Raw genomic sequence first — 22,930 nt, 5'->3', positions numbered from 1 at the left:
TGGAAGGATTGCTTGCTCCTGTTGTGAGACTGCTTGGGCATTACATGTCTAGTTCCTGCTCTCCGGACTGTTGGTAGGAGCTGTTAGATTGCCAGGTATCAGAAACACGATCTTCTCAGTGTCTGTTGGTTTTTAAGAAGCTTGAAAAAAATTCAGTCCATTGTGGGTCTGAAATTTTTTAGTTGCTGCTGCCTATAAGCAAATCAATGCTTCATTTCTAATTGTTATTTTTATTTTTTAAAACTGTACATACATTTCCTTCTGAGGACACAACACAATGAAAGGCAATATATAAATCTCTGAATGAATAAATAAATGAGTGAATTTATTAGATCAGATAGTCAGCATGGTATACATCCATCCATTTAGATACATTGCTTATTCCTAGGGCTCTGTGCATTTGGCTACTAGGAGAACTAATATGAGGCATAAAATCCAGGTTCTGGAGTCAGTGGACATATTCAAGGTGGGGTAATTAAGAAGCCTAGGGGAGAGCTGAGCAGGACTGCTGTTGGTTGGAGGATGGCCTTTCGGCGACTTCCACCGCTCTCTGCCTCCTCTTATAACTAACAAAATTAATTAGAATATGCTTAACACCCTATCCTAGGCCGAGCTAGGCACACCTTTAGTCCACTGATTTCAGTAGATGGGTTCACAGAACTCTGCACAGGATTGTGCTGCAAATTGCATAAAGTAATGTATACAGAATTTAGCTTTCCTCACAAAAAAATTGAGCTGCCTTGGTGCACCATCTTTACATATTTTTTAAAGGCAGTGTGTACACAGATCTGCTCACTGAAAATGGTCAGAACTTGGCATTTTTTAGCTGTGCTTTGACTTGCATAATGAACTAGCATCCTGGGAACACTGGAAGCTGCCTTCTACTGAATAAGACGATCGGTCCATTAGTATTGGTCCTAGAATGTGGCAGTGCTCATGTGACGCTTCGTAGTACCCATATGGCTGGGTACTGGACTTCTGTCCAGGGACGGCTGGTCAGTAGTCTGTGTAGCACCCCAGGCTGTATCACTTCCACCCAAAGAGGTGTGGCAGCCAGCATCTTCCTCGTGACAGAGTGGCAATTACATAAGTGGTCACCAGGACTGTGTTCTGCCACTTTAATGGACCGGCACTTGGGCAACATAGCTAGCATTCCTCCTGGCCTGTGCAGTCTTGATGCCTATCTGGTGAGGTGGGAAGCAGGCAGGGGTCAAAGAGAGGCTCTCCAACCCAAAGGCGTGCTGCAAAGATGTGCCGGCAGGGCAGCTGGTGAGCCATGTAAATAGAACAGCTGCAAGTGGCCAGGTCCTGGCTCACCAGGAAAGAGCAGGTGCTTCCCTCCAAGAGGTAGCCCTCAGGTGTGTCCTTGAGCTCATAGTGCGCATGGGGCACCAGGTCCAGTTCCTCGGCCACCAGGTCAGCGCTGTCGGGCAGGCAGGCGGTGTGGTACAGCTCAGCCACAGGTGCCACGTTGAACGTTGAGGTCTCCACATGCAGGGCTTGGAGATCTAGTAGGCCCTGAACGCAGGTGGCCAACACCATAGGAGGGGTGAGTACTGTCAGCAGCTTACGGCGGTGAGTGCTAAGGTGGTCGAGGAAGGAGCATTCCCGGTTCTTCTCAAAGGCCCAGCACTCTACCCACATGCCCTTGTGAGGGTGCCAGTGCTCCAGGAAGTACTGCAAAAAGGAGAGTGGGGCGACATCTTCCAGGTCGCTCAGGTACTGGCTGTAGACCCGCGGTGAGTCAGCATTTGCCAGGTTGAGCAACAGGTTGCGGATCCGGTCCTCCTTCGGCACAGCCAGCTCGCAAGCTCTGCGGTAGAGGGCCTCCAAGACCTGCAGGCGGCAGATCTGCACCCGGGCACATGGCAGGACCTCCTCCACCGCGTCCAGCCCTGTGACCCCAGCCCCTACTGTGACCACCTTCACCCTCAACTTGATGTCCGGGGCACTCTGCACCAGCGAAGCCACAATGAATATAAGGAGGTCGGGCAGCCCCTGGCGTGCCAGGCAGTAGGCCACCTCACGCCCGCGGCCATTGGCATCTTGGCAAAGCACGGTGTAGAGCTCAAAGTCCGCATCAAGGCAGGCAGCGCGCTCCAGGAAGAGGCGAGCCGGGAAATGTTGCACAAGCTTGCGCATGTGTGAGGTGGCCAGGAAGATGCTGTTGAGCACAGCCACATCCTCCTGGAAGACAAGTTTGACTTTGGCCCCTGGATCTGCCTTGAAGAGAGCGTCCAGAACAGCCAGGAGGTCGCACATGCCCTTGTCTTTGGCTTTGCTGTAGTCCTCCAGGTTCCAGATAAGGTCAGGTGCCAGAAAGCGCTTGGAGATGCTGTTGGTGATGCGGATGGGCAGACCTAGGCTAGCCCTCAGCTGGTGCCGCTTGAAGTGGTGGGCAAACTCCAGCTCCGACAGGCGGTGGTTGTGCTCCAGGTTGGCCTCAATCACCACCAAGCGGTCCTTCTTGGGGCCCAGGCGCAGAGTGATAGAAGCTGGGCAGTCAATCTTCTCACTGCTGCAAAGGAGGAGATGTGGGGGGAAAGGGTGTTTGTTTAGTAAGAAGCGATAGCATTATTGAGACTGGATTCCAATGGATGCCGGTAGGAACTGCTGTCACTGCCAGTCCCTCACTGTCTGGGGGTCCGTCCCCGTCCCCCCATGGAGGAAATATTTCACAGTGAGTAGGGGGAAATAAAAATATCTCATGTATAGTGTGGATTTTTCAAAAGAAATCTTCCATGGCTTCATTAAAAATAAATAAATTAAAATTCAATGTATTGTAGTTTAGCCACCCAGAGTGGCTGTGACAACCTAGCCAGATGGGCGGGGTATAAATATTATTATGACTATGACTATTATTTGCAGTGCTTATGTCAAAAAAGGCAAGGAAGGCCAACCAATTCTGTAGGTTTTATTCAGAAAAGCATGCCTTAATTCTGCACGATACACTTGGGATTTAGAATTCAGGAGTAACTACAGCACAAGGAATATCTTACTTGGTGAGACCCTATGAATAAATCCTAGGGTTTTGCTTTCTATAGAGCAGGGATAAGCAATCTGCGCCCCACCAGAGGTTGCTGGACTACAGCTCCCATCATCCTTGCCCAGTGGCCATGCTGATTTGGGCTGGTGGAATCCAAAAGCATCTGGAGGCTAAGCTATAGGGGAACAATCAGTGTCTCTTTGAGAGTCTCAATGATACCGGGGGAATGGGAATCGGAGAGAATTTTAGCTTGTAAACATCTCAGAGCATGGGGCCTATGCAGCAGCATGCACACAGAGGGCAGTGTATAATCAAACACACGATGGACTTACAGGCGGTTGCGTTGCACTGTGCTCTGCCCCACATAGGTCCCACTGTGCTTGCAGATGAGACGCACAAAACGGAAGCGGAGTGTCTCTGCGAGGCTGGGCTGATAGTGCGGCGGGTTCTGGCGCAGTGAGATCAGTGGCTTCAGGCTGGCGATGATGAAGAGCACTTTGTGCTTTTCGCACCAGTCGTCAAAGAATGTGCTGAACTGGTGCCAGGTGTGAAACTCCCGGCCCAGGCCAAGGTCCCCCATGGCATCTGTGAGCAGAGGAGAACAGTCATTTAAATCATAAGAGAAAGCAGAAGGAGGAGGCAGTGAGATTGGCAGTTCCAGTGATGGCATTTGTAGCCAGCAATTTCCACCCAAAAAACTTCATATGTCTCTTAAGACAGCTTCTGCGATCTAACCTTTCCTACAAGATGCATATCTCCATATTAAAATGCAGGCTTTTGTATTTTGTTTTAGACACATTATGTAAAACACTATTTAGATTCCACAAATCTGGATACGTGTTCTTGTTAAGTAGTTGAAGTTGCAATCCAATGCACACTTCTCTGGGAGTAAGTCATATAAGGAACTGGACTGCAAATTTGGAACACAATTACGGAAGCTAGTACAGTACCTGCCAAAGTGAATATGCTTAAAGTCTTTTCTTTACAGAGATCCAGTATCCACTGGCAATCATGCCATGAAGACTTGTTGCCACTCTTTGGAGAAAAAGTTACCTGAAGAAAAAAATATATATGAAGATTTATAAAAGTAGCAAATATGGGAATATTTTGAACTACTAGTAATTACCATGCCCATGGGAGGTTGTTGGTGCCTCTGAATTAAGACTGTAAGTAGCAAGAGATGTGATGCAGTTTTGGGGGTGCCCATTGCAAAGCTGAGGCAGGGCAGGGGATGCACTGCAGCTGTCAGATATAAGTTGTGACAATGTTCATGTACTACAAGAAGTATGGCATGCCTGCGTACGGGTGCAAGAATGGAAAAGTTAATGGCACCTGTCACTTGGGCTCACCCAAATGGACTGCAGTTAGTAGGAAACTGAAAACAGTTATTCCTGGGCTGGCACATATAAAACAGGATAGTTTGCACAAATCTGAGCCCACCCACCCACTAATATATGCACACTCACTCACTCACACTTATTCATGCATGCAGACACAACAAAAACATGCATCATATGCTGCAAGAGACAGAAATGTGTGCATTTAATTCATACTGCAGTAAATGCAAAAATATATATGCCTGTATAATGAGGAAGGGGAGCATATGCTTAAATGAAAGTGCACGTATTTATGCATGCATTTTATAAGCTCGGCCAATTCGGAGCTGTGCGCTCTGGGGCCCCGACTCCCACCCTTCCAGCTTCAGAGAGCGCCCCCAGCTGTCTCTGGGAGTCCCAATCCCGTGTTACTCTCCGTACCCCCTCCGCCCGGCAAAGGACCCCGGATTGGACCCATACCTGGCCGGCTGTCTCCTTACCCCCTCCAGCCACCTTGGATCTCTGCCTGTCCGGGATGCGGCCAGAGAGCCAGGCCCGCTCCCAGCGAAACAAACCCGGGCGCTCCGTCTCCCGCTTGCTGATTCCGGCTGGGCGACGGAGGCGAGCCGCGAGCTCCGCCTGCTGGAGCTTCCAGCAACGCAGCCTGCTCCGTGGACGGCAACACCGCGTTGCCAAGAAAGAGCAAAGTCTAGGTGGCTGGAGGAGCAGAAGGGAAAGGATCACGAGGAGGGCTGACGAGGGAGGACGGCGCGGGAAGAAGGTGCCTCTGAGCATGTGCAGAGTGCGTTCCCATCGCTTACCTGGCCAACGCCAAGTCGCGCACCCGAGATTAGGAGCTGAACTTGGCTTGGAGCTGGGAAGGCGCAGTAGCTCGGCAGTCCCGGCGCGCCAGGTGGTGACCTGGGGGGGGGGGGCAGCCGGGTTCGAACCCCTACTTAGCGACGGGGGTTCAAGTTAGGCTAGTGACTTTCTCTTTCAGCCTTACAGACCTCAGATAACGAGGGAAACTGCTGCGCCCCCCTGCGCTCCTCGAAGGAAGAGCAGGGCAAACATGTCACGAATTAGCAACGCATTCACACATACACCCCTTAATGGATCACTGCCTGCCTTGATGGTTGGACAGTGTTCTCGAAGCTACAAACATGAGTCTGACCAAACTGCGGGAGGCAGTGGAAGACAGGAGTGCCTGGCGTGCTCTGGTCCATGGGTCACGAAGAGTCGGACACGACTAAACGACTAAACAACAACAACAGCAGCACACACACACACCGGCTTCTTGCCGGAGGTTACGTCCTTAAATGAAATATTTTTGAAGTGAGGCTGGCTGATGTTCCCTTACTTTGCAGGCGCTCACGAGGCGGTCTTTATTACCGTGGCGCGAAACAAGTTTTGTAGCTGTAGTCCTTTCTCTACAAACAAACTAGGGGAAAGCTGCACTTGTTGAACTTCCGCCTGAGGGTCAGCTGCTAAAAAGCACAGGCGAAAAGATGGCATGGGCGTGTTATTGTGTGGCCCGACTTTACTGAGGGTGGTCCTCTTGTTTGAAAGGCTCTCTTGCCCTCGCCTAGTTTAAAAATTGCTCATCGGCACAGGGCCAGCCGACTGAGCGGGTACTCAAGCCTTGGGTTGAATTTCATTTCGATTATAGAAACCATTTTTAAATGTTGTTGTTGTTTAGTCGTTTAGTCGTGTCCGACTCTTCGTGACCCCATGGACCAGAGCACGCCAGGCACTCCTGTCTTCTAAATGTACGCCAGTACAAATGAGTTAATCCAAATCTGTTTCCTTCCTTTCTGAATCGTTAAGTGGCCGCCTAGTGCATTTAGGAAGTGCCTTCACTTTGCTCCTGGTGCAGAAGCGCTTTCGTCTTGACACGTTGCCGCACGGCAGCTTGGACCCCACGGCACGCAATACAGGTGCCGGGGCGCACCTGACGAGCCAGGGAGAAGAGTCCGGACTGCAGCTGAAAAGAATGGAGCTGGCGCTGCCGATGGAAGAAAGAAGCGCGCCAGAGCCTGCGAAAGGGAGCGCAGGATGAACCTCGCCTCCCTCCCAACCCAGCGGATTGACAAGCATCTCGGCCACTCCCGAGAGCGCATTTGGGAGAAAGATGCGCAATTCTGCTCTGGCGGCGGCGCAGCTCGCCTTGGCTTCATTACTACGCGAGCAGCTCCCGAAGGTGGGCGCGTGGAGATTCCTGAATGGGCTGCCAGGGCTCAATCCGCGCAAGGCTGGGTGCCTGGGCAGACAATGTGCCCCCTTTTGTGCCGGAGAAAAGAGCTGTGGTTGATGGGGGGAAATGTAGTATTTGTGCAGAGGGGTTATAGGGGTGTGTGAAGGAGAGGCTGAGTGTATGTATGGGCACGACCACAGCCATCAAACTGGAGAGTCCTTTGGGAAAGGCTTTGTTATTCGTTAAAACAATTCCTTCTATAACAATGACAGGAGACTTTAAAATAAAACAGAGCATTATTAAGGAGGAGGATTTGGTAATCATCTCAATATTTCTATTCTTATAACTTTGGCAGCTGGGGCCCGTACAGTGCAATTCTATATGAATGTCAACTCAGACTGAAGTCCATGCCCAGTAAGTTGAGTGGAACTTATTTCTAGGTAAGGTAAGTGTATACGGAATTGGGAGTCTTAATTCTGCTTTGTGACCTCTTTTCATGACAACAATTATGTAACACAGGTTCTATTCATTGTCCATGGGTTATATACTAAGAGGTAACAACTGAAGGATGGTTGTAGCCATGTTAAGCAGGAAATGTAGAATTAAACATTGCTATTACAACATTAAACTTTTTTTAATGTGCAAACTACACAAAAATAAAGCTTTAATAAAAAAATTTTACGAAAACAATTCCTTTTTTTCTTTCTCTCTCTTTTTTTTAAAAAACCCCTAAAATTTACATATGCAGCTATAACCATTGCAGGTTTCCAAACATGCAATTTTGGTGTATCAACAGTGTTACAGGGGTTAAAACTGGTAGTGTTAGAAAGGCTTGAAATACTGAAAGGTGTTTTGACAGGCTTGTACAAATAAACAGAGGCAGAGTTCCAAAAGCTACGTTAGCCATACGCAGTAGGATTTTAAAAAAACTCCCCCCACCCTTTTGAATACCAGACCTCCCATTTCTGATCACAAACTACTTCTGAAATGCTTTAGCGGTATGGAAAGCTGTTATTGGAGGGGAAAAAACACGAGTCCAAGGCCCCCCTTGGGCATGTGAAACTATGGAGACTCTTTTAATTCTTAAAAGTAAAAAAAAAAAAAAGGTGTAAAAGTAAATTAACTGGGTGGGGAGAAAACTAGTGTAAGAGGGAGATCTCCTGCCACAAACTGTGAAAGGAGAAGTTTGAATGGACAACAAATATTTTTTTAATGAATTGCTCCACTTCTAAATTGAGAGGCTATGAAAAAAGAAACACAAAGAAAAGTTGAATGTCAGTAGAACAGATCTCCTCCATGTTGCAATAGTGAGTATGTTTTGTTAAAGACCACCATGAAGGAGGAAGTGGTTTGAAGGCCTTTGAGGTGACACATTACCAGGAGTTTGCTCCAAACTAACAGAATTCTGACTATGTCATTTCTTAGGCAAAATATGATTGGTTGGCACCCACCCACATGGCTTTCCAGGTCATCCAATACAGATACTTTGAGCTTGCATTCCTATTTATGATAATAAGTTTTGAGGGTGAAGCTTATCTTTTCACTGCTCAGATTTCAATATTCAGACAGTTATTCTGTCAGTTGAAAAGTGTGTGTGGATCAGATGCCGTCCATCACATTGCGTTTGTGTGTAGTTTTTACTAGTTCTGCATGTAAGTCCTGTGCAACTGACACAACAGGGATCCTTGTCCATCTTTCGCTCTCTTTCACAACGGCATTAGGAGGAGCAAATATTTCCCACTGTAAATGCAGCTTGGGGCTTCTTTGCCTTCTTCCACCCCACTCCCCTCCATAAACTGACAAACACCCAAAGGAAAACAAACAAACATACAACCCATCTGAGCTGCTGAAGGCATTCTTTGCTTCGATTATGTTAAAGGTAACCACCTCGTCATCAGAAGGCAGTTCCTGCTTCTAAAGAGTTCCAGGACAAAAATAAAAATAAAAAAAGATCCCCTAGGTTTAGAGTATTTCCTAAAAAAAAATTTTCTACATTCAAGTCAGCTACAATTCCCGCCTTTGCCTTCAAGTCAGCTGAAGGGCTCTTCTCTCTCCTGCATGCTCTGCTCTGCACTGAACTGCAGCCCGAAACTTTCTGCGCATTCGCAACACCCGGCCTTCCTGTCGTGGCCCCCCTGGCCCGAATTCCACTTTGCGTTCTTCCCACAAAGTGAACAGCGGCTCGCTTCCTCCCGCAGGTGGGTTCTCATGTGGTTCACCAGGTTGAATTTGTGCAGGAACCTTTTCCCGCATTCGGTGCACTGGTGGGGCTTGACCCCAGTGTGGACCCTCCGGTGCCTGGTGAGGGTGGATTTGCGAGAGAAGTTCTTCCCGCATTCGGGGCACGGGAAAAGCGCGTCTTGCTTATTCGCAGGCTGCTGGCCGTCGGCGTTCTGGCAGGCAAACTGGGCTGGCTGCAAGGTGGGGAGCATCCGGCTTCTCTGCTTCTTTATGCTTTCCTGTATTAGAAAGCCCCCCTCGTTTTTGGTCTGGATCTCTTCACCTGCTGGATGGAAAGAAAAATTCCCATTTTAAGCAATCTATCAGACTAGTAGAAACGCTTGATAATTTCGCTGCTGGAAAGAAGGTGGTGTGTGTGAGAGAGGGGTGTTAAAAGCTGATGGGTTGCTGCTGGAAGGCACGCAATCTGATCCATAACCTAGTGCTTCGCCTCCCTTCCTAAATATGTGGGGACTAGTTAAGATTCTAGGGACGCGGGTGGCGCTGTGGGTAAAAGCCTCAGTGCCTAGGACTTGCTGATCGAAAGGTCGGCGGTTCGAATCCCCGCGGCGGGGTGCGCTCCCGTTGCTCGGTCCCAGCGCCTGCCAACCTAGCAGTTCGAAAGCACCCCCAGGTGCAAGTAGATAAATAGGAACCGCTTACTGGCGGGAAGGTAAACGGCGTTTCCGTGTGCTGCGCTGGCTCGCCAGATGCAGCTTTGTCACGCTGGCCACGTGACCCGGAAGTGTCTCCGGACAGCGCTGGCCCCCGGCCTCTTAAGTGAGATGGGCGCACAACCCCAGAGTCGGACACGACTGGCCCGTACGGGCAGGGGTACCTTTACCTTTATAGTTAAGATTCTACATTGGCAAGGGAGGCAGAAGTTTATTTAGAGTGGTCTACATGGTTCTTCTCTATCCTTTATAACCTCTCAATTAAGCATTTTAATTGCGCTCCATTTTTTAAAAAAGGAAATACTTATTACAGATTTGTTTGCTTTATCCTGAATTTAAATGTTGGTGGTGGTTTGCTTCTGTTATGGATCAGCTATATAAATGCAGCAAGTGAAACAAATAATCCTGTAAGGTAGATCAGACTGAGAGCTGGCAGCTGCACAGGGACATAATGAGCTTCACGGCCGAGTGGGGATTTTGAGTCCTATTTCAATACTATAACCATTACTGAACACTGGCTGTCAACTCTGCACATGCCCTGGCGCTGTCACCTCCAGTTAGTTACTTATTTACATAGTTTATAACCTGGACCTTCAACATAAATTAATGCATCCAGGGTGGTTAATAAAGTAGCAAGGAAAGTATACTTAAAAAAATAATAAATCATACAACAAACCATTCAAATAGGCAGGAACCATCCAAAATTGTTTAATGTTAAACATGTTAAGATTAGCAGCTCTTAACAGTCTGGGAAAACATAAATATTTCCGCCTGGTTTCTAAATTATAGTACCACGGGGGCTGCCTACGGAGGACATGCCAAGGCTAGGAGCCACCACTGAAAAGGTGCTCTCTCTGGTTGCCTTGATGGGGGAATCCTGAGAAATGCCTTATATATGATGATCTCAGTGGACAGGCATACTGATGCAGGAAGAAGGCAATGTAAAGGTATTTCAATCTTTAACCGTGGAGGCTTCAAAGGCTAGGACCAACACTCTGAATTGCACAAAGCTTAGAGAGAAACACTTAAGATCATGTTAACACAATGAATGGTACTGGGTTGGATCCAGACTTGGGCTGCAATCTTATATCCACGTCACTTGGGAGTAAGCCCCATTGAACTTAATGGGACTTACTTCTGAGTAGATGCACACAGTTTTGCACCACAAGCTAATTGCACTTGGTTCCCACAGAAATGAAGTGGATCTAAGTCTAACTAAGGTTTCACTTGGGTTTTAATGGGAACCGAGTAAAACTAAGTTAGTCTGGATGTAGCCCATTACAAATATGAGTCTTAGCACTGAAAATAGGACTTCGCCTCATGATCTCTCTCAAATGCATTCCACAAAAATATGCCATTTTAGACATGAATAACTGAGGCTAAGTGTAACTTCCTTGAAGCACAGAATGAATGCACAACAGAGGTGTCACATGAGCCTATTTTTCTCCGATCCAAGGTACTGCACAACACACTGGCTGCCTTGTGTTAATAATCCCAGAGCTGGGAACATAGAAAGAAAGGGAGGAAATATTCCAAGCGGGTGGGAGTCAGGAGAGAGAGAGAGAGACAGTGAAAAACATTACAGGAGAGCAACCCGTTAATACTCTCACCTGTACTAGAATGCTATTGCAAAATCCTTACCCAATGAAGTGGCATTTTCGTTCACCTCCTCCTTGGCATCTCTGCAAAGCATCGTCTGCCTGGTGTCCAAGGGCACTTGATCGGTTTCCGGGAAGCTCACAGCCTCCTCGAGTACAAAAGGCCCCAGCACCTGAAAAAACAGCAAGGACCCCATTCAAGCCAGAGAGGGGTATGTTCATTGGAGAATTGGACACGTCAGTTCAAAAAATATAAAGGCTACAGGTTCAGTCCCCGGAGCCATCACTTTAAAAGGAGCACAGATTGGAAGGCAAGCAAGGAAAGAGCTCTGTCTGGAAAGCAACATTCAGTTGAGGAAGAGAGAGTGAATGTGCATGTGTACTGGACTAGGTGAGCAGAGGCCTGATTCGGGGCTCATTCAAATGTGCACAATGAAGGTGGAGGCTTGAATTAACAGTGCAGGAGTTAAGGCATGGCTCCTGTTGCTTCCTCACATGCACTGCTGTTTCATTGTGAACAAGAGAGAAATGAATCGGTTTAGCAAAGGACTTCACATTTAACAAAATGGAAGTTTCTACGTTGATGTTAGCCGTTTCGTTTGCAAGCCATTTTTAACCACAGCGTACAGAAAAGTTAAAATGAAACAAACCTTCCCCACATACCCTTCCTGTGAATATAGCTTCCAAACGGGACATGATTCCACACCTATCACACAAACCTCTCTGTATGTGCAGCTTGTAGTGGTATAGTCCCTCTGTCTGTGAGGACTGCACCACCTCAGTTATGTACATTCTGTTATATTGGTGTGTATTCTGTGAGGATGCAGTACATACCAAGTGAAAAATTTAGAATCATGAATCAGCGTATAGTGGTTTGTTTTTTTTAAACTACGCGTAAACCTTACGAGATTTGTCCAATACTGGGTGAAATATTACAAGCTCAAAAGAAAAGGCAGAGTTTCTAGCCTTCGGAGCACAGCACATCAGCACCCACATAGCAACCACTACTTTTAGGGTTTTATATGCATTCTTGTGTACAAATGGCAAAGAAAAGCTTTTTAATAAATATAAAATTGATATTTCCCAGGGTTCTGTGCAAGCATTTCAATCTTGCAGTAGACCTCAGCAACATGATCACAACCCTGTAGCTTCCTAAAACATCCTGTTACTACTATAAAAAGTTCTCACCTGCTGATCCCACCTCTCGCCTTCCTGCTGCTTCAGCAGGAAATGCTCTGCCAGGGTCACGGCCTGAACGCAGGTCTTGGGGCGATATTCCTGAACCCAGTCCTGCATTTCCTCTGGCAGGATGGTCAAGAACTGCTCCAGGACCAACAGCTCCACAATCTGCTCCTTGGTGCGGCTTTCTGGCTCCAGCCAGCGGTGGCAGAGCCCCCGCAGGCGGGCGCAGACCTCGCGAGGGCCCTCGGCCTCCTGGTAGCGGAAGTGCCTGAAGTTCTGGCGCTGCCTCTCCAGACTGACGGCATCCTCTCGCAAGATGGCGGCCTTCACTTTCCCATAATCCCCGCTCTCTCTGGGATCCAAGTTATTGTAGGCCTGGAGCGCAGCTCCATTGAGGGCGGGCATGAGCCGCGTCACCCACTGTTCCTTCGGCCACTTGCAGGCCTCAGCCACATCCTCAAAGGTAGCCAGGTAGGTCTCAACGTCTTCCGTCAATGTGAGTTCTGGCACTTGCAGGTTCCTCCACGCAGGCGACTGAACTGGCGTGAGATCTGGGGTTGGCAATTCCTGTTGCCCCTGAATCTCCCACCGCTGGGGTGTTTCCAGCCGTTCGCTCCTGGTCTGCTGAGGTGTTATCAGCCTCAGGCCGCCTCCAGCTGTCCCAACCTGCACAATACGGTAGGTTTTTACTGAACCCTCTGATATCCCCAGTGCGTCAGAACCCATTGGGTCTGGCTCCTTCTCCATTTTCACCGACGGCTGCATTCTTTGTTCCAGTGGTGCCGGACACTGGAGATACTGGGCTACCATATTCCGCTTGGCTGCCATTTTCCTCCTCATTTTTGAATCGGTTTATGTGAGTTTATGTGGCCTTTCACTAGGGTTTCCAACACCCAATTTGCCACCAGGAGAGCCTATCAGCTGCGGAAAACTCCTATGGCTGTCTTGATGCCAACCTGGAGGGGTGATAATCACAAAAAATATGATAAGAATTAGAACCATTTAAATTGTAATTTCAGCAACATTATTAACAAGGCAGCAGGCTTCAATCAATCCATAGGTCAACAAGGGCTCTAAAAATCTACCAGTTTGCTAGTCTTGTGAAAGAGATTTCTTATGCTTGAAATATATTAGCTAGACTTGAAGGAACAGAAAGTTCAGGCAAAACAAACAAGCAAAAACAATCTGATTCTGTCTTCTGAAAAGGGTGTGTAACAGTGGTATTTGAAAATAAGCAACACATTTCTTGCAAACCTCTTAGAGCTTTTACTACAGTCAATCAGTATACATTTTGTAAAATAAGCAAGCACACATTTAGGCTCCTTCTGCATCAAAAAGCTGGCTTGGTTACATTTAAAACTGTCATCAGAGGCAGCCCTACATATAACACATTGCAGTAATCTATCCTAGAGGTTGCCAGAGCGTAGACGACATTAGTTGGGCTATCCTTGTCCAGACAGGGGTGCAGCTAGGCCACCAGCTGAAGCTGATGGAAGGCACACTATGTCACTGAGGCCATCTGAGCCTCAAGCAACAGCAAGGGATCCAGAATATGGTTGCCAGATTTTTTTCAATGAATCTGGGGACTCTTTTATTTTTTTTGCTGCTGAGTAGCAACAGGGAGTCAGTAGTGGGGATGGTGAGGCAAAAAATAAGATCCTGGGCCCAGGCACACATGCATATTGTATAAAGGTGCAAAGCCCTTCTTTTGCACCCTGTGAAACATAAATGCACAGAGTTTTTTAAAAAAACTGGGCAATGGCCACTTGCCTGCAACTCCCGAGCCTTCCCCAATCAGTCAAAACAAAGGGGGAAGGGGGCAGGAGATCTGTACCGCCGGACGTCCCCGGTTCCCCTTCAGCAGTGGCGGCAGCAGGAGCAGCAGAAGTCAGCAGCCCAGAGCCAGCCTGGTAGCGCAGTTGGCTCTGGTTGGCTTCAGGAGCTGCTTGCCTCTGTGGCACATGCCAGTTTGCCTCCCAGAAGTCCCCATATGATGTGTCTTGTGTGCAACACATCATATGGGGACTTCCGGCGAGGAAAAATGGCAGGCGCCATGGCAGCGAGCAGCAAGCAGCTCCTGAAGCCTGCCAGAGCCAACTGCACTACCAGGTTGGCTCTGGGCTGCTGCTGCCACATTACCCGGAGACAGATTTGCAAATCTGGGGACTGTCCCCAGGAACCGGGGACATCTGGTAACCCTAATCCAGAAGTACCCCCAAGCTGCGTACCCGCTCCTTCACGGGGAGCATAACCCCATCAAGAGAAGGCAAACCTATTACTTTTTTTACACCAGAGAAATATGGGAACACGTAGTGCGATTCTGAGCCAGATCTTGGGGCTACCTTCTTTCCCCCTGCCCACACACATTTGTTCACCTCAGTACCTGCAAATGTATTAACTGATACACTTGTTAGACCAACATATACTGTGTATATATATATATATATATATATATGGCAATCCTACTATGCCCTGTTCAAAAACCACTGCAATAAAATCAAACAAGCAAGCAAAGCAGGATGAAGTCAGGAAAGGACAGAAAAATGAAACACAGGGTGTTTTTTTGAGGGGGGAGTGGGTAGATCTTACTGGTCTGATTTCTCACGTGCAATGGTGCTTCTTGCCAACCAAGAAGTCCAGCGAGCATCAGTTTGCGCCCTTCCAAGTCCACCCAAGTGTTCTCCACAGCTGCCTCAGATGGTCAATGCCTTACCCACACTTCTTGCCTTTGCAATTCCCATTGCCTTCTGGAATGGATGGCACCACTCCTCTTCGCCCTCCCCCTACCCACCCACCCTGAGCATGCTCAGATCAAATGGGCTGTGCAACTGACTAGGCCTCATTGCACCCATGTGGTCACAGACCACTTTGTATTTCCCACAAACAGTAGAGCACTGTTAAGAATGTATGCAATTGGCCGAGCATTGCAGACAAAAGGCCAGCCCAGGAGAGAGCATTGGCTTCACAAAAGAAGGCCATCAACTTAGCCGGACTCCTTTCTTTTCCAGGATTCTGCCCCCACCCATGCACAATAATCACCTTCACAAATACATGCGCATTATTATCTGCCCACAGTGCTTAGTTTCTATGGCCACATGCATACCAGAGTTTATATTTTTAAAAAAGTTGTTTAAGCCTCTAGGCAGGCCTAAAGTTTTTTTGGGTTTTTTTTAGCCATCTATGTGCAGGGATTAGCACATTCTTAAGAACATTATCACTCAACTACAGCAAAAGATAAATTCTGTGCCTTTTAACAACCACATTAGAAGCACTTTCCTGCTATTGGGAGAGGCTGAGATAGTAAAAGCTTTACCAGTTGACTCCTGTTGGTCATGCAGCTTTGAAATACCTGAAACATTCACTTTTAAAAAGGGAGTATTGTTACCACATATACAACACCACATCCTTCTACTTCACATAAATAAATCTGAGTATTAATACCAGCCTCTGGCTCCACAGGTTTAACACAGATTTGTAAAAAAACACAATTCCCCCCCTTGCACATAAGCACCTATTCAAAGGGTGAGGGAAATGGCAGGCTTTAACCACCCATTTGGGGATTTATAAGGGAGAGCTGCTCATTCTAAATACACTTGGGAAGAAGATGGGGGTCACCACATGCAGCAGAATGAGATGGGGGTGTCCTGGGTCACTAGAAAGGGCAGTATCATTTCTGATTGTGGGAATGGGAAACATTTGCACCTCGAACAATAAGAAATTTAGAAGTCAAAACGATAACAATCCACAGACACCCAGGAAGTTTACGTAGTAGGAAATGGTCAGAGATCAGCTCCTTAAATTGCTAAGTTTTTTTGTTTCATCCGCAGGAAGCTTGGCAGTGGGAGAGCCAACAAAAATGCCCCCACCTTTGGTCTGAAGTGGTGTAACCCACCCCACCACCTCTAGATTCTACCACCAGCTCATCCTGCCACTTGAGGAGACCCAGGCCCTAGCGAAAGCCTAATTGAGTTCAGCAAAACACCTGAGAAGCTGCACACTGGATTGGCTTGTGAGAGCTCCTCAATGATGGATGCTGCATAAAGTGGTGGAGCTCTCAAGATTCCAAGAAACCTTTCCCTCCACTCGTTGAAGTCAGCTGTGCCTTTTTTCCCCTGGGCTCCAGTGCTCTTAACAACTACATGACAGGAAGCAATTGAACAGGTGCAGCAATTCAGAGCCAGGGGAAGAGGTTGATAGGGAAAAGTTTATTCTGCCAAGTTTCTGCCCCTTATGCAGCTGTTGAAAGACAAAGAATGCCTGTCAGATGGTGGCTGCCCTAATGCTCAGGAAAAGGCACTTTGCACATGTTCAGAGGCACCCTCTATAAATTTTATCAATAAGTACTAAATTACCTCAGCATAGCTTAAGTATGATTTCCAGGTTCCAAAATTAAAGCCTGGTTTAAGCTCTGAATGTGACTATGATTGTGGGTTAATCAGATGCATCGAGAGGGAGGCTTTATTTACAACTGATAATAGGTAACATTTTAAACTTTCCGATGGTAAGAGCTGTTCAGCTGTGGAACAGACTCCCTTTGAAGGTGGTGGACTCCTGTTTTGGAGGTTTAGAAGCAGAGGTTGGATGGCCATCTGTCATGGATTCTTTAGTTGAGATTCCTGCATGGCAGGGGGTTGGACTAGATGACTCTTGGGGTCCCTTCCAACTCTACAATTCTGCATTTCTATGACTGTTCGAAATATAGCATGGTTTAGCTTCTTATAAGACATTGAGCCATTAGTCAGCATCTATTCCCTCTGGAAAACAAATATTTTCCCGCAGGAACAATATTTGAGTTACATTGCATTATGGCTGAATGAGTTTTAATTGATTGTTTGATTTGCATATGAATAAGACAGTAGTTTTGGAGGGGAAAAGTATTCTTCCTTTGTTTGGATGTGACATTTTAGAAGAGGGATTAACTTCTGTGTGGGTGTGAAGGGGGAAAGCCCACCATTTAATATCTTACCCCTGTTTGTCAGGGATGCCTTTGCAGCTGATTAAATTGCAGTTAGTTAATCAATTACAGATTGCAGCTTTAGCTAATATCACAAAAAGAAACACGAAGTTCTAAAACACTTTGCATGCAGTTTATAACAAGGAATGGTGCAAAATCTCCAACCCCCTTTCTCCTTACCTCATTTGCTTACATCTACCCCCCCCCCCCCAGTAAACAGCATGACTTGCTTTACAGTGCCCAGTCCAGATTTCAAAACAGAAGAAACAGTAAATGATTGCCATGCTGTGAATCAATAAATAATTCTCCTCACTTTAGGGGAGCTCTGCACATGTGTTAATTGTAGAAAAGGAAATTTTGGCAGGTGCAATTCTTCCAACCCCTTCAGTACTATTGCACTAGAACACCCTGTCCCTGCAGAAACTTCCAGTCCAAAGCTCACAAGCAATCCTATGCACGTTGACTCAGCAGGAAGCCCCACCGTGTTCAGTGGACCTTACTCCCTAGTAAGAATGTTTAGGATTGCAGCCTCAGTTTATCAAAACGCAAAACCAAAGAAAAAGTGCATGGTATTCACTCTACAGAACACATACATGTAGCTACCTAGTCTTCACACCTTATTAAGGCTATAGCCTAAACATATCTGCCTGGGAGCAAGTGTCAATGAACCCGAATCTGATTTACTTCCGAGCAAGTGGGCGCAGGATCAGGCTGCACAGACCTAGGCGACCGGTTTAGTGGGGCTTGGTCCCAAAGAAGCGTGCATAGGATTGCGGGCATACTTATTTAATGACTTGACTGAAGCCGCTTTCTTGCCAGCGTTACTGGCGAGCGCCCTTAACTCCTCCCATTGCTCCCGCAGGGTCATAAAACAGGCTATTAAGAAGCATTTCTAAACCCTCCCTTGACAGCCGAAATAAATTAACGTTCCTTTCCGCAAGATTTTAAGTGGTCTGGACTAGACTCACTCTGTCTCCCCACCCCGCTATCCTATCTAGTCAAAGAGAAGCAAGGGAGCACTTTTTAAAAGCGGCAGGTAGTAACGCAGGTAAATTAGGGACAGATGGTTTCCGCCTCCCCCACCCCACCTCGCTCCCCGGAGAAGTCATTTCTCCATGCAGCAAGTTTCCAGGTTATGCAGAACTCTTCGCCCGGCAGCTGACGCGCTGCTCACTTCCACGGTCTACGACTGCACAAAGCAAACGGGACCAGAGGAGCAGGTGCAACCAGGTACCCAGAACATTGCAGCAGCTCAGGACGAGGCAACTATACCTTTGGTGAGCCCTGGCTGAAATTAAGTTCTGCCCGGCAGCATGCACTAAACACAAATCACGGCAGGGTAGCTAAAGGGTGCAACGCTCATCTGTGCCTAGTGGTTCTGAAAATGCAACTTTCGCCAGGGCGGCTGCTGCGGCTGCTGCTGCGGGCTATTCTGCTTGAGCTTCTGCCGGCGGTTAATTTCCAAATAATAAAAAAAGAGGTACCGGGGCTCAGAGCTGCCCGGAAACCACATCCCTCTGACCTGGGAAGTCCTTCCCCCTGGTGATCCCAGATGTGTGGGAAATTGGCCGTGGTTATGCAGTGGCGTTGGCAAAGCACGTTGTCTGTGCTCAGAGGCACTTTCCTCTCGCTCGCTCTTTCATTTGTTCCCGGCGATGAGCTTCCCGGCGTTGGAAAAAAAGGCACTCGGCGCTCAGATCCGTTTCAAAAGAAGCCTTAAATTTTTGCTAAGTAAGACGAGAAAGGGTTAACGGGCGGAGCTCTCTGGGTCCTAGAGCCGCCCGGTTGTTTGGAAGTAGGGGCTTCCTTTTCCCGCTGCACAGCTGGGGAATGCAAGAGCTTTTCAGGGTGAGTTGGGGTGGCTGTAACGGGGACAAAATCGGTGTGTGTGAGTTGATGGATAAAGAAAGCCAAACAGAACAGATAAGCTACAGCTGGTTTTTTTTTTAAACCAGTATGGAACAAACTGCGCTCCGGTTTTGCGCATATCTACTTGGAAGTTCCTCTGAGCTCCTTGGGTCTTATTCCCAGTAAATGTGAATAGGATCGCAGCCTCAAAGCGATTGCTCAAAAAACCCCCAACCCCTCCTTGTTTGTGCTTGCTTTGCAAGTTTGCTGCTTAACAAGTGAATGTCCTACTTCCGTGCACCAATAGTTTTATACAGTGCACGTCGAGTTCAGAAAGTCTGCAAATTCTACCGTTTGGGAACTAACTTTTAAGTGGAATTGTTTTCCCACACGCCTTTTTTTTTTTTTAAAGGAGCAGAATTGCCAACTTTTCAAATGGACTCTATGCAGCTCTTCCTTTCATAGGGACTTCCTGTGCAGACATTAGCAGTAGATAAAGTTTCATCTCCTTGATGTGTTTTGGGGGCTGGCAGGCCGGGATCACCTGTTGGATTGTTAAAGGCCACAAAAACCGCCAAGGCTCATCAGTTGGTTTGCTGGTGTTAGGACTCTGGTCTGACTAGGGAACCTGGAAGTCTTAGAATATGTAATGATCAGAACTGTGGTTGTTCAGTGGGTGAAAGAAAGGTTCTCTTTGCATGTTCAAAGATAAGACATTTAGGGACCAATTGGGAGGCTGACCTTGCTTGTTTGTTCTTCCACTAGCATAATGTGCTGCTGTCACCTGCCACCCCAGTTTTGCACCATGAATTGCAAGCAGAGACTCTGTAAAAGTAAGAATAATGATATATTCTACCCTGTTTCCCAAGTAGTTCAGGGCATCATCAACATTAATTTCATTTAACACTTCCTTTTTGCAATGAAGTCTCAAAGTGACTTGAAAACAGTAAAATACAGGATATAAAAACAATTTAAAACCAGAGAAGGTTTAATCACTAGTAACAATATACATAAAAAGCTCATCCAATAATAAATGAATAAGGATCAAGTCCTACCCACCCCTCTGAAAGATGAGCACCACCACATGAGGCAAAATGAATTAATCAGAGGCCTGGGTGAACGGAAAAGTCTTGGGCTGGTGATTGAACATTGACAGAGATGGGGCCAAGTCTGTCTCTCTGAGAATACAGGTTTCCCATCCTTTAATACAACAAGAACCCTGTGTAGTAGGGTAAACTGACAGACCATCGATCAAGTGATCTTTAATCACTCCCCCCCCCCCCGTCCCCAGTCAAGCTCCCACAGCTCTAGCCTTTCCTTGTAGGGCAGGTGTTCCAGCCTAGCCCCCAGCCCCCAAATCACTTTGGTTCTCCTTTTCTCCCCCCTGTAAGTTTTTACAATATCCTTCTTGAGATGAGGCAACCAGCACTGTACATAGTGTTCCACGTGTGGCTTCATCAAAGATTGGTATGATATTGGCAATGTTCTTTACCGTTCCTTTCCTAATAATTCCTAGTGTGGAATCCACCAACCTCATGGCTGCTGTACATTGCACAGCCATTTCCATGGAGTTGTTTGTTACAACAGTCCCAATATTTCTTTCCTGATCAGTCGCTGTCAGTTCAATATATGCAAAACTAAGATTGTGGGGGGTGGCTTTTCTGTTTGCTTTTTGCCCCAGTGTGATCACACAGCTCTTAGTTTGCACTGAACATCATTTGCCATTCATCTGGCTTTATTGTCCATTCACTCAGCTTGGAGAGATCTGTGTTTGGAGCTTTTCACATTTGCTTTGTATTTTCACCACCTTAAATAACTTGGCATTGTTAGCAAACCTGTTGACCTCAATGCTCACCTCCAGCTCCTGTTCAATTCCTAAAAAGTTTTGCAAAACTGAAATAAATAAAATCTAATAAAATCTCCTTTTATTTACATACACATGATATTATTAGCACTATTCGCCGTTCAATGTGAGGAGTGCCAGTACCATACACAAGTTTCTTTTTTTGACTTGCCGAGGCACAGGAATATGCATTACAAGCACAGTCTAGCTCTTACCAGTGTTTACTGCACCGTTCCTATACTTCAAAATCACCTGCCAAAAAAGCTGTAAATACACCCTGCCCGGCACCTGCCCATTAAGTGTTATTGTGGTTAATTCTGCAGGCAGTGTCTGTTTCCTTATTACTAAACAGCTGTCAAGCATTACCATTTCCTAAATATTTATATGCATGCCGGTGAGTATAGAGAGACTGGCACAGAACAAAGGGCCCAGAGCTAGTTGCAGAGTGTAATTTGATACAGGTGCACTCGCCAAAACAGCATACCTGAGGCTGATAAAAAAGTCCTAGCTGAGTTTGGCACTGCCTCCCAGTAGTTCTAGGGACGTAGTTCTTCCTTTATTAAACTCCTCGATTCTTTCTTTCTTTTATTTATTTATCATGTGTATATTGCACCATTCCTCCAGGATTATCCCATTTTTATCCTCAGAACAACCATGAGATAAAACAGAGCATTGGCCATTGATGTATATGTTGCATTTTTAGCCCATATTTTGGGTGGCATGCATGGGACTTCCCTGCCCCTCCTCATCTTCACAACAACCCTGTAGGATCCCAATTGGCCCAAGGTCATGCAAAGACCTTCATGGCAGGGTGAAGCTTTGAACTGAGGTCTCCATGGCCCAAATGCAGCACTGTTCCTACAGCATACTAGCTTTCAATAGCTACTTACTCAAGACCAGTCAACAAGTACAGATTTGAACCTAGGTTTCCCTGCTCCCAAAGTTCCAACATCTGATCTACCACAAGTTTCTCTTGCTGTTTCTTCTGCTGTTTGCATGCCTCCTGTTTGGATTTATTTCTTTTTAACACTTTCCTGCTCTAAAGCCAAATTTGCCTAGAGGCAGCTGGTTGCCATTACTGTATTAAATATGTTCAACTTTATATTTGCAAGACTCCATCTTTAAGAGGTAGGGATGGAGGAAACTTTTATTTCTGTGAGATTTGGAAGTAGATGGGGTTACACAGCATGTGTGATGGGGGACAAACAAGAAAAGCAGATACAGTGGTACCTCGAGTTACAAACGCTTCAGGTTACAAACGCTTCAGGTTACAAACTCCACTAACCTGAAAGAGTTACCTTGAGTTGAGAACTTTGCCCCAGGATGAGAACGAAAATCGTGTGCCGGCAGCGCAGTGGCAGCAAGAGGCCCCATTAGCGAAAGCACATCTCTAGTTAAGAACAGTTTCAGGTTAAGAACAGACCTCCAGAACGAATTAAGTTCATAACTAGAGGTACCACTGTAGTTGGAACTGAGGAATAGGTGAATATGCGCAAGAGATTAGAAACAAAAGAATGCCCAGAGTAGAATGGGAGTAATGGAAAGGATGAGGAACATCTGCAGGACAGCGAAGTGAGTGAGCATAATAGAGAACATTACAAAGTTAGGACTTCTTTAATTTGGCAGTCATCTGTGTTAGTTTCTCAGAAAAGGAGTAAATAATCCAGGCAGGATAAAGTGTGTAAGCTACCCAGATGCAGCAATCTGTGTGCAGAAAAGGTGGTGCAAATACTTTTTTTGAATTTTATCCTCCTACATTGGTGCAGCATTCCTTGTTAAAAAACAAAGCTCTAAGTGTGTGCCTTGGGGCTACGCTGCCTTCACAAAACTGGCTGCTCCCAATTGCTTCTCCCCGTGGTTTGTGAAAGGGCTCTTTCACACACAGCTGCTCCTATTGGCTCAGCAAGCTGCTTAAGCCGGTTTGTGTAGCTTGCAGCCTTGCAGCTACTGCGAGCCTTTAAACCTGCGCAGGCTCTTTAACTTCTTCGGTGGGTGGGGGCTGAGATGCCTTCCCACAAGCCCCTGGGGCTGAACATGAGATCGCCATAGACTTGGAAGGGTAGACTGACGCGCAGGGTCCATTTCCTGGTTTAGATGCTCGGGGAAAATCTACAG

General features: G+C 46.8%; 2 protein-coding genes across 8 annotated transcripts; both read right to left on the bottom strand.

Moving 5' to 3' along the window:
- Nucleotides 1-304: 304 nt before the first annotated feature.
- Nucleotides 305-5,108, bottom strand: ZSWIM9 (zinc finger SWIM-type containing 9). 4 transcript variants are annotated; one of them, XM_083411086.1, is made up of 4 exons: nt 4,783-5,108; nt 3,937-4,039; nt 3,319-3,571; nt 305-2,518 (listed from the first exon to the last, which is right to left on the bottom strand). In XM_083411086.1, the coding sequence occupies exons 1-4, from the start codon at nt 5,095-5,097 to the stop codon at nt 1,147-1,149; spliced, it is 2,043 nt and encodes a 680-aa protein (XP_083267212.1). In that variant the 5' UTR covers nt 5,098-5,108; the 3' UTR covers nt 305-1,146. The 4 variants fall into 4 exon arrangements, with proteins under 4 accessions (XP_083267212.1, XP_083267214.1, XP_083267215.1 ...); XM_083411088.1 differs by having other exon boundaries at nt 3,937-4,019; nt 4,765-4,845; XM_083411089.1 differs by having other exon boundaries at nt 4,803-4,820.
- Nucleotides 5,109-7,114: 2,006 nt separating this feature from the next.
- On the bottom strand, nt 7,115-18,837 carry LOC310663340 (uncharacterized protein). 4 transcript variants are annotated; one of them, XM_083411137.1, is made up of 4 exons: nt 18,647-18,837; nt 12,177-13,126; nt 11,032-11,161; nt 7,115-9,002 (listed from the first exon to the last, which is right to left on the bottom strand). In XM_083411137.1, the coding sequence occupies exons 2-4, from the start codon at nt 13,008-13,010 to the stop codon at nt 8,527-8,529; spliced, it is 1,440 nt and encodes a 479-aa protein (XP_083267263.1). In that variant the 5' UTR covers nt 13,011-13,126; nt 18,647-18,837; the 3' UTR covers nt 7,115-8,526. The 4 variants fall into 4 exon arrangements, with proteins under 4 accessions (XP_083267263.1, XP_083267262.1, XP_083267265.1 ...); XM_083411136.1 differs by having other exon boundaries at nt 18,397-18,648; XM_083411139.1 differs by lacking the exon at nt 18,647-18,837 and adding an exon at nt 18,397-18,643 and having other exon boundaries at nt 7,115-8,999.
- Between the last annotated feature and the right edge of the window lie 4,093 nt (nt 18,838-22,930).

This window comes from Podarcis tiliguerta, assembly GCF_965153285.1.
Source record: "Podarcis tiliguerta genome assembly, chromosome: 13".
Lineage (NCBI taxonomy): Eukaryota > Metazoa > Chordata > Lepidosauria > Squamata > Lacertidae > Podarcis > Podarcis tiliguerta.
This window is presented reverse-complemented; position numbering and strand designations above follow the sequence as displayed.

Bases quoted from the DNA above. Each gene is read 5' to 3' on its own strand.
- LOC310663340 (XM_083411137.1), bottom strand. From the start codon at position 13,010: ATGAGGAGGAAAATGGCAGCCAAGCGGAATATGGTAGCCCAGTATCTC. The intron at 11,162-12,176 runs GTGAGAACTTTT...CTGTTTTTTCAG, and splicing joins GCGAGAGGTGGGATCAGCAG to GTGCTGGGGCCTTTTGTACT. The intron at 9,003-11,031 runs GTAAGGATTTTG...CTTTCCATCCAG, and splicing joins CGAAAATGCCACTTCATTGG to CAGGTGAAGAGATCCAGACC.
- ZSWIM9 (XM_083411086.1), bottom strand. From the start codon at position 5,097: ATGCTCAGAGGCACCTTCTTCCCGCGCCGTCCTCCCTCGTCAGCCCTC. The intron at 3,572-3,936 runs GTACTGTACTAG...CTCTGCTCACAG, and splicing joins AAGCATATTCACTTTGGCAG to ATGCCATGGGGGACCTTGGC. The intron at 2,519-3,318 runs GTAAGTCCATCG...CCTCCTTTGCAG, and splicing joins ACAGTGCAACGCAACCGCCT to CAGTGAGAAGATTGACTGCC.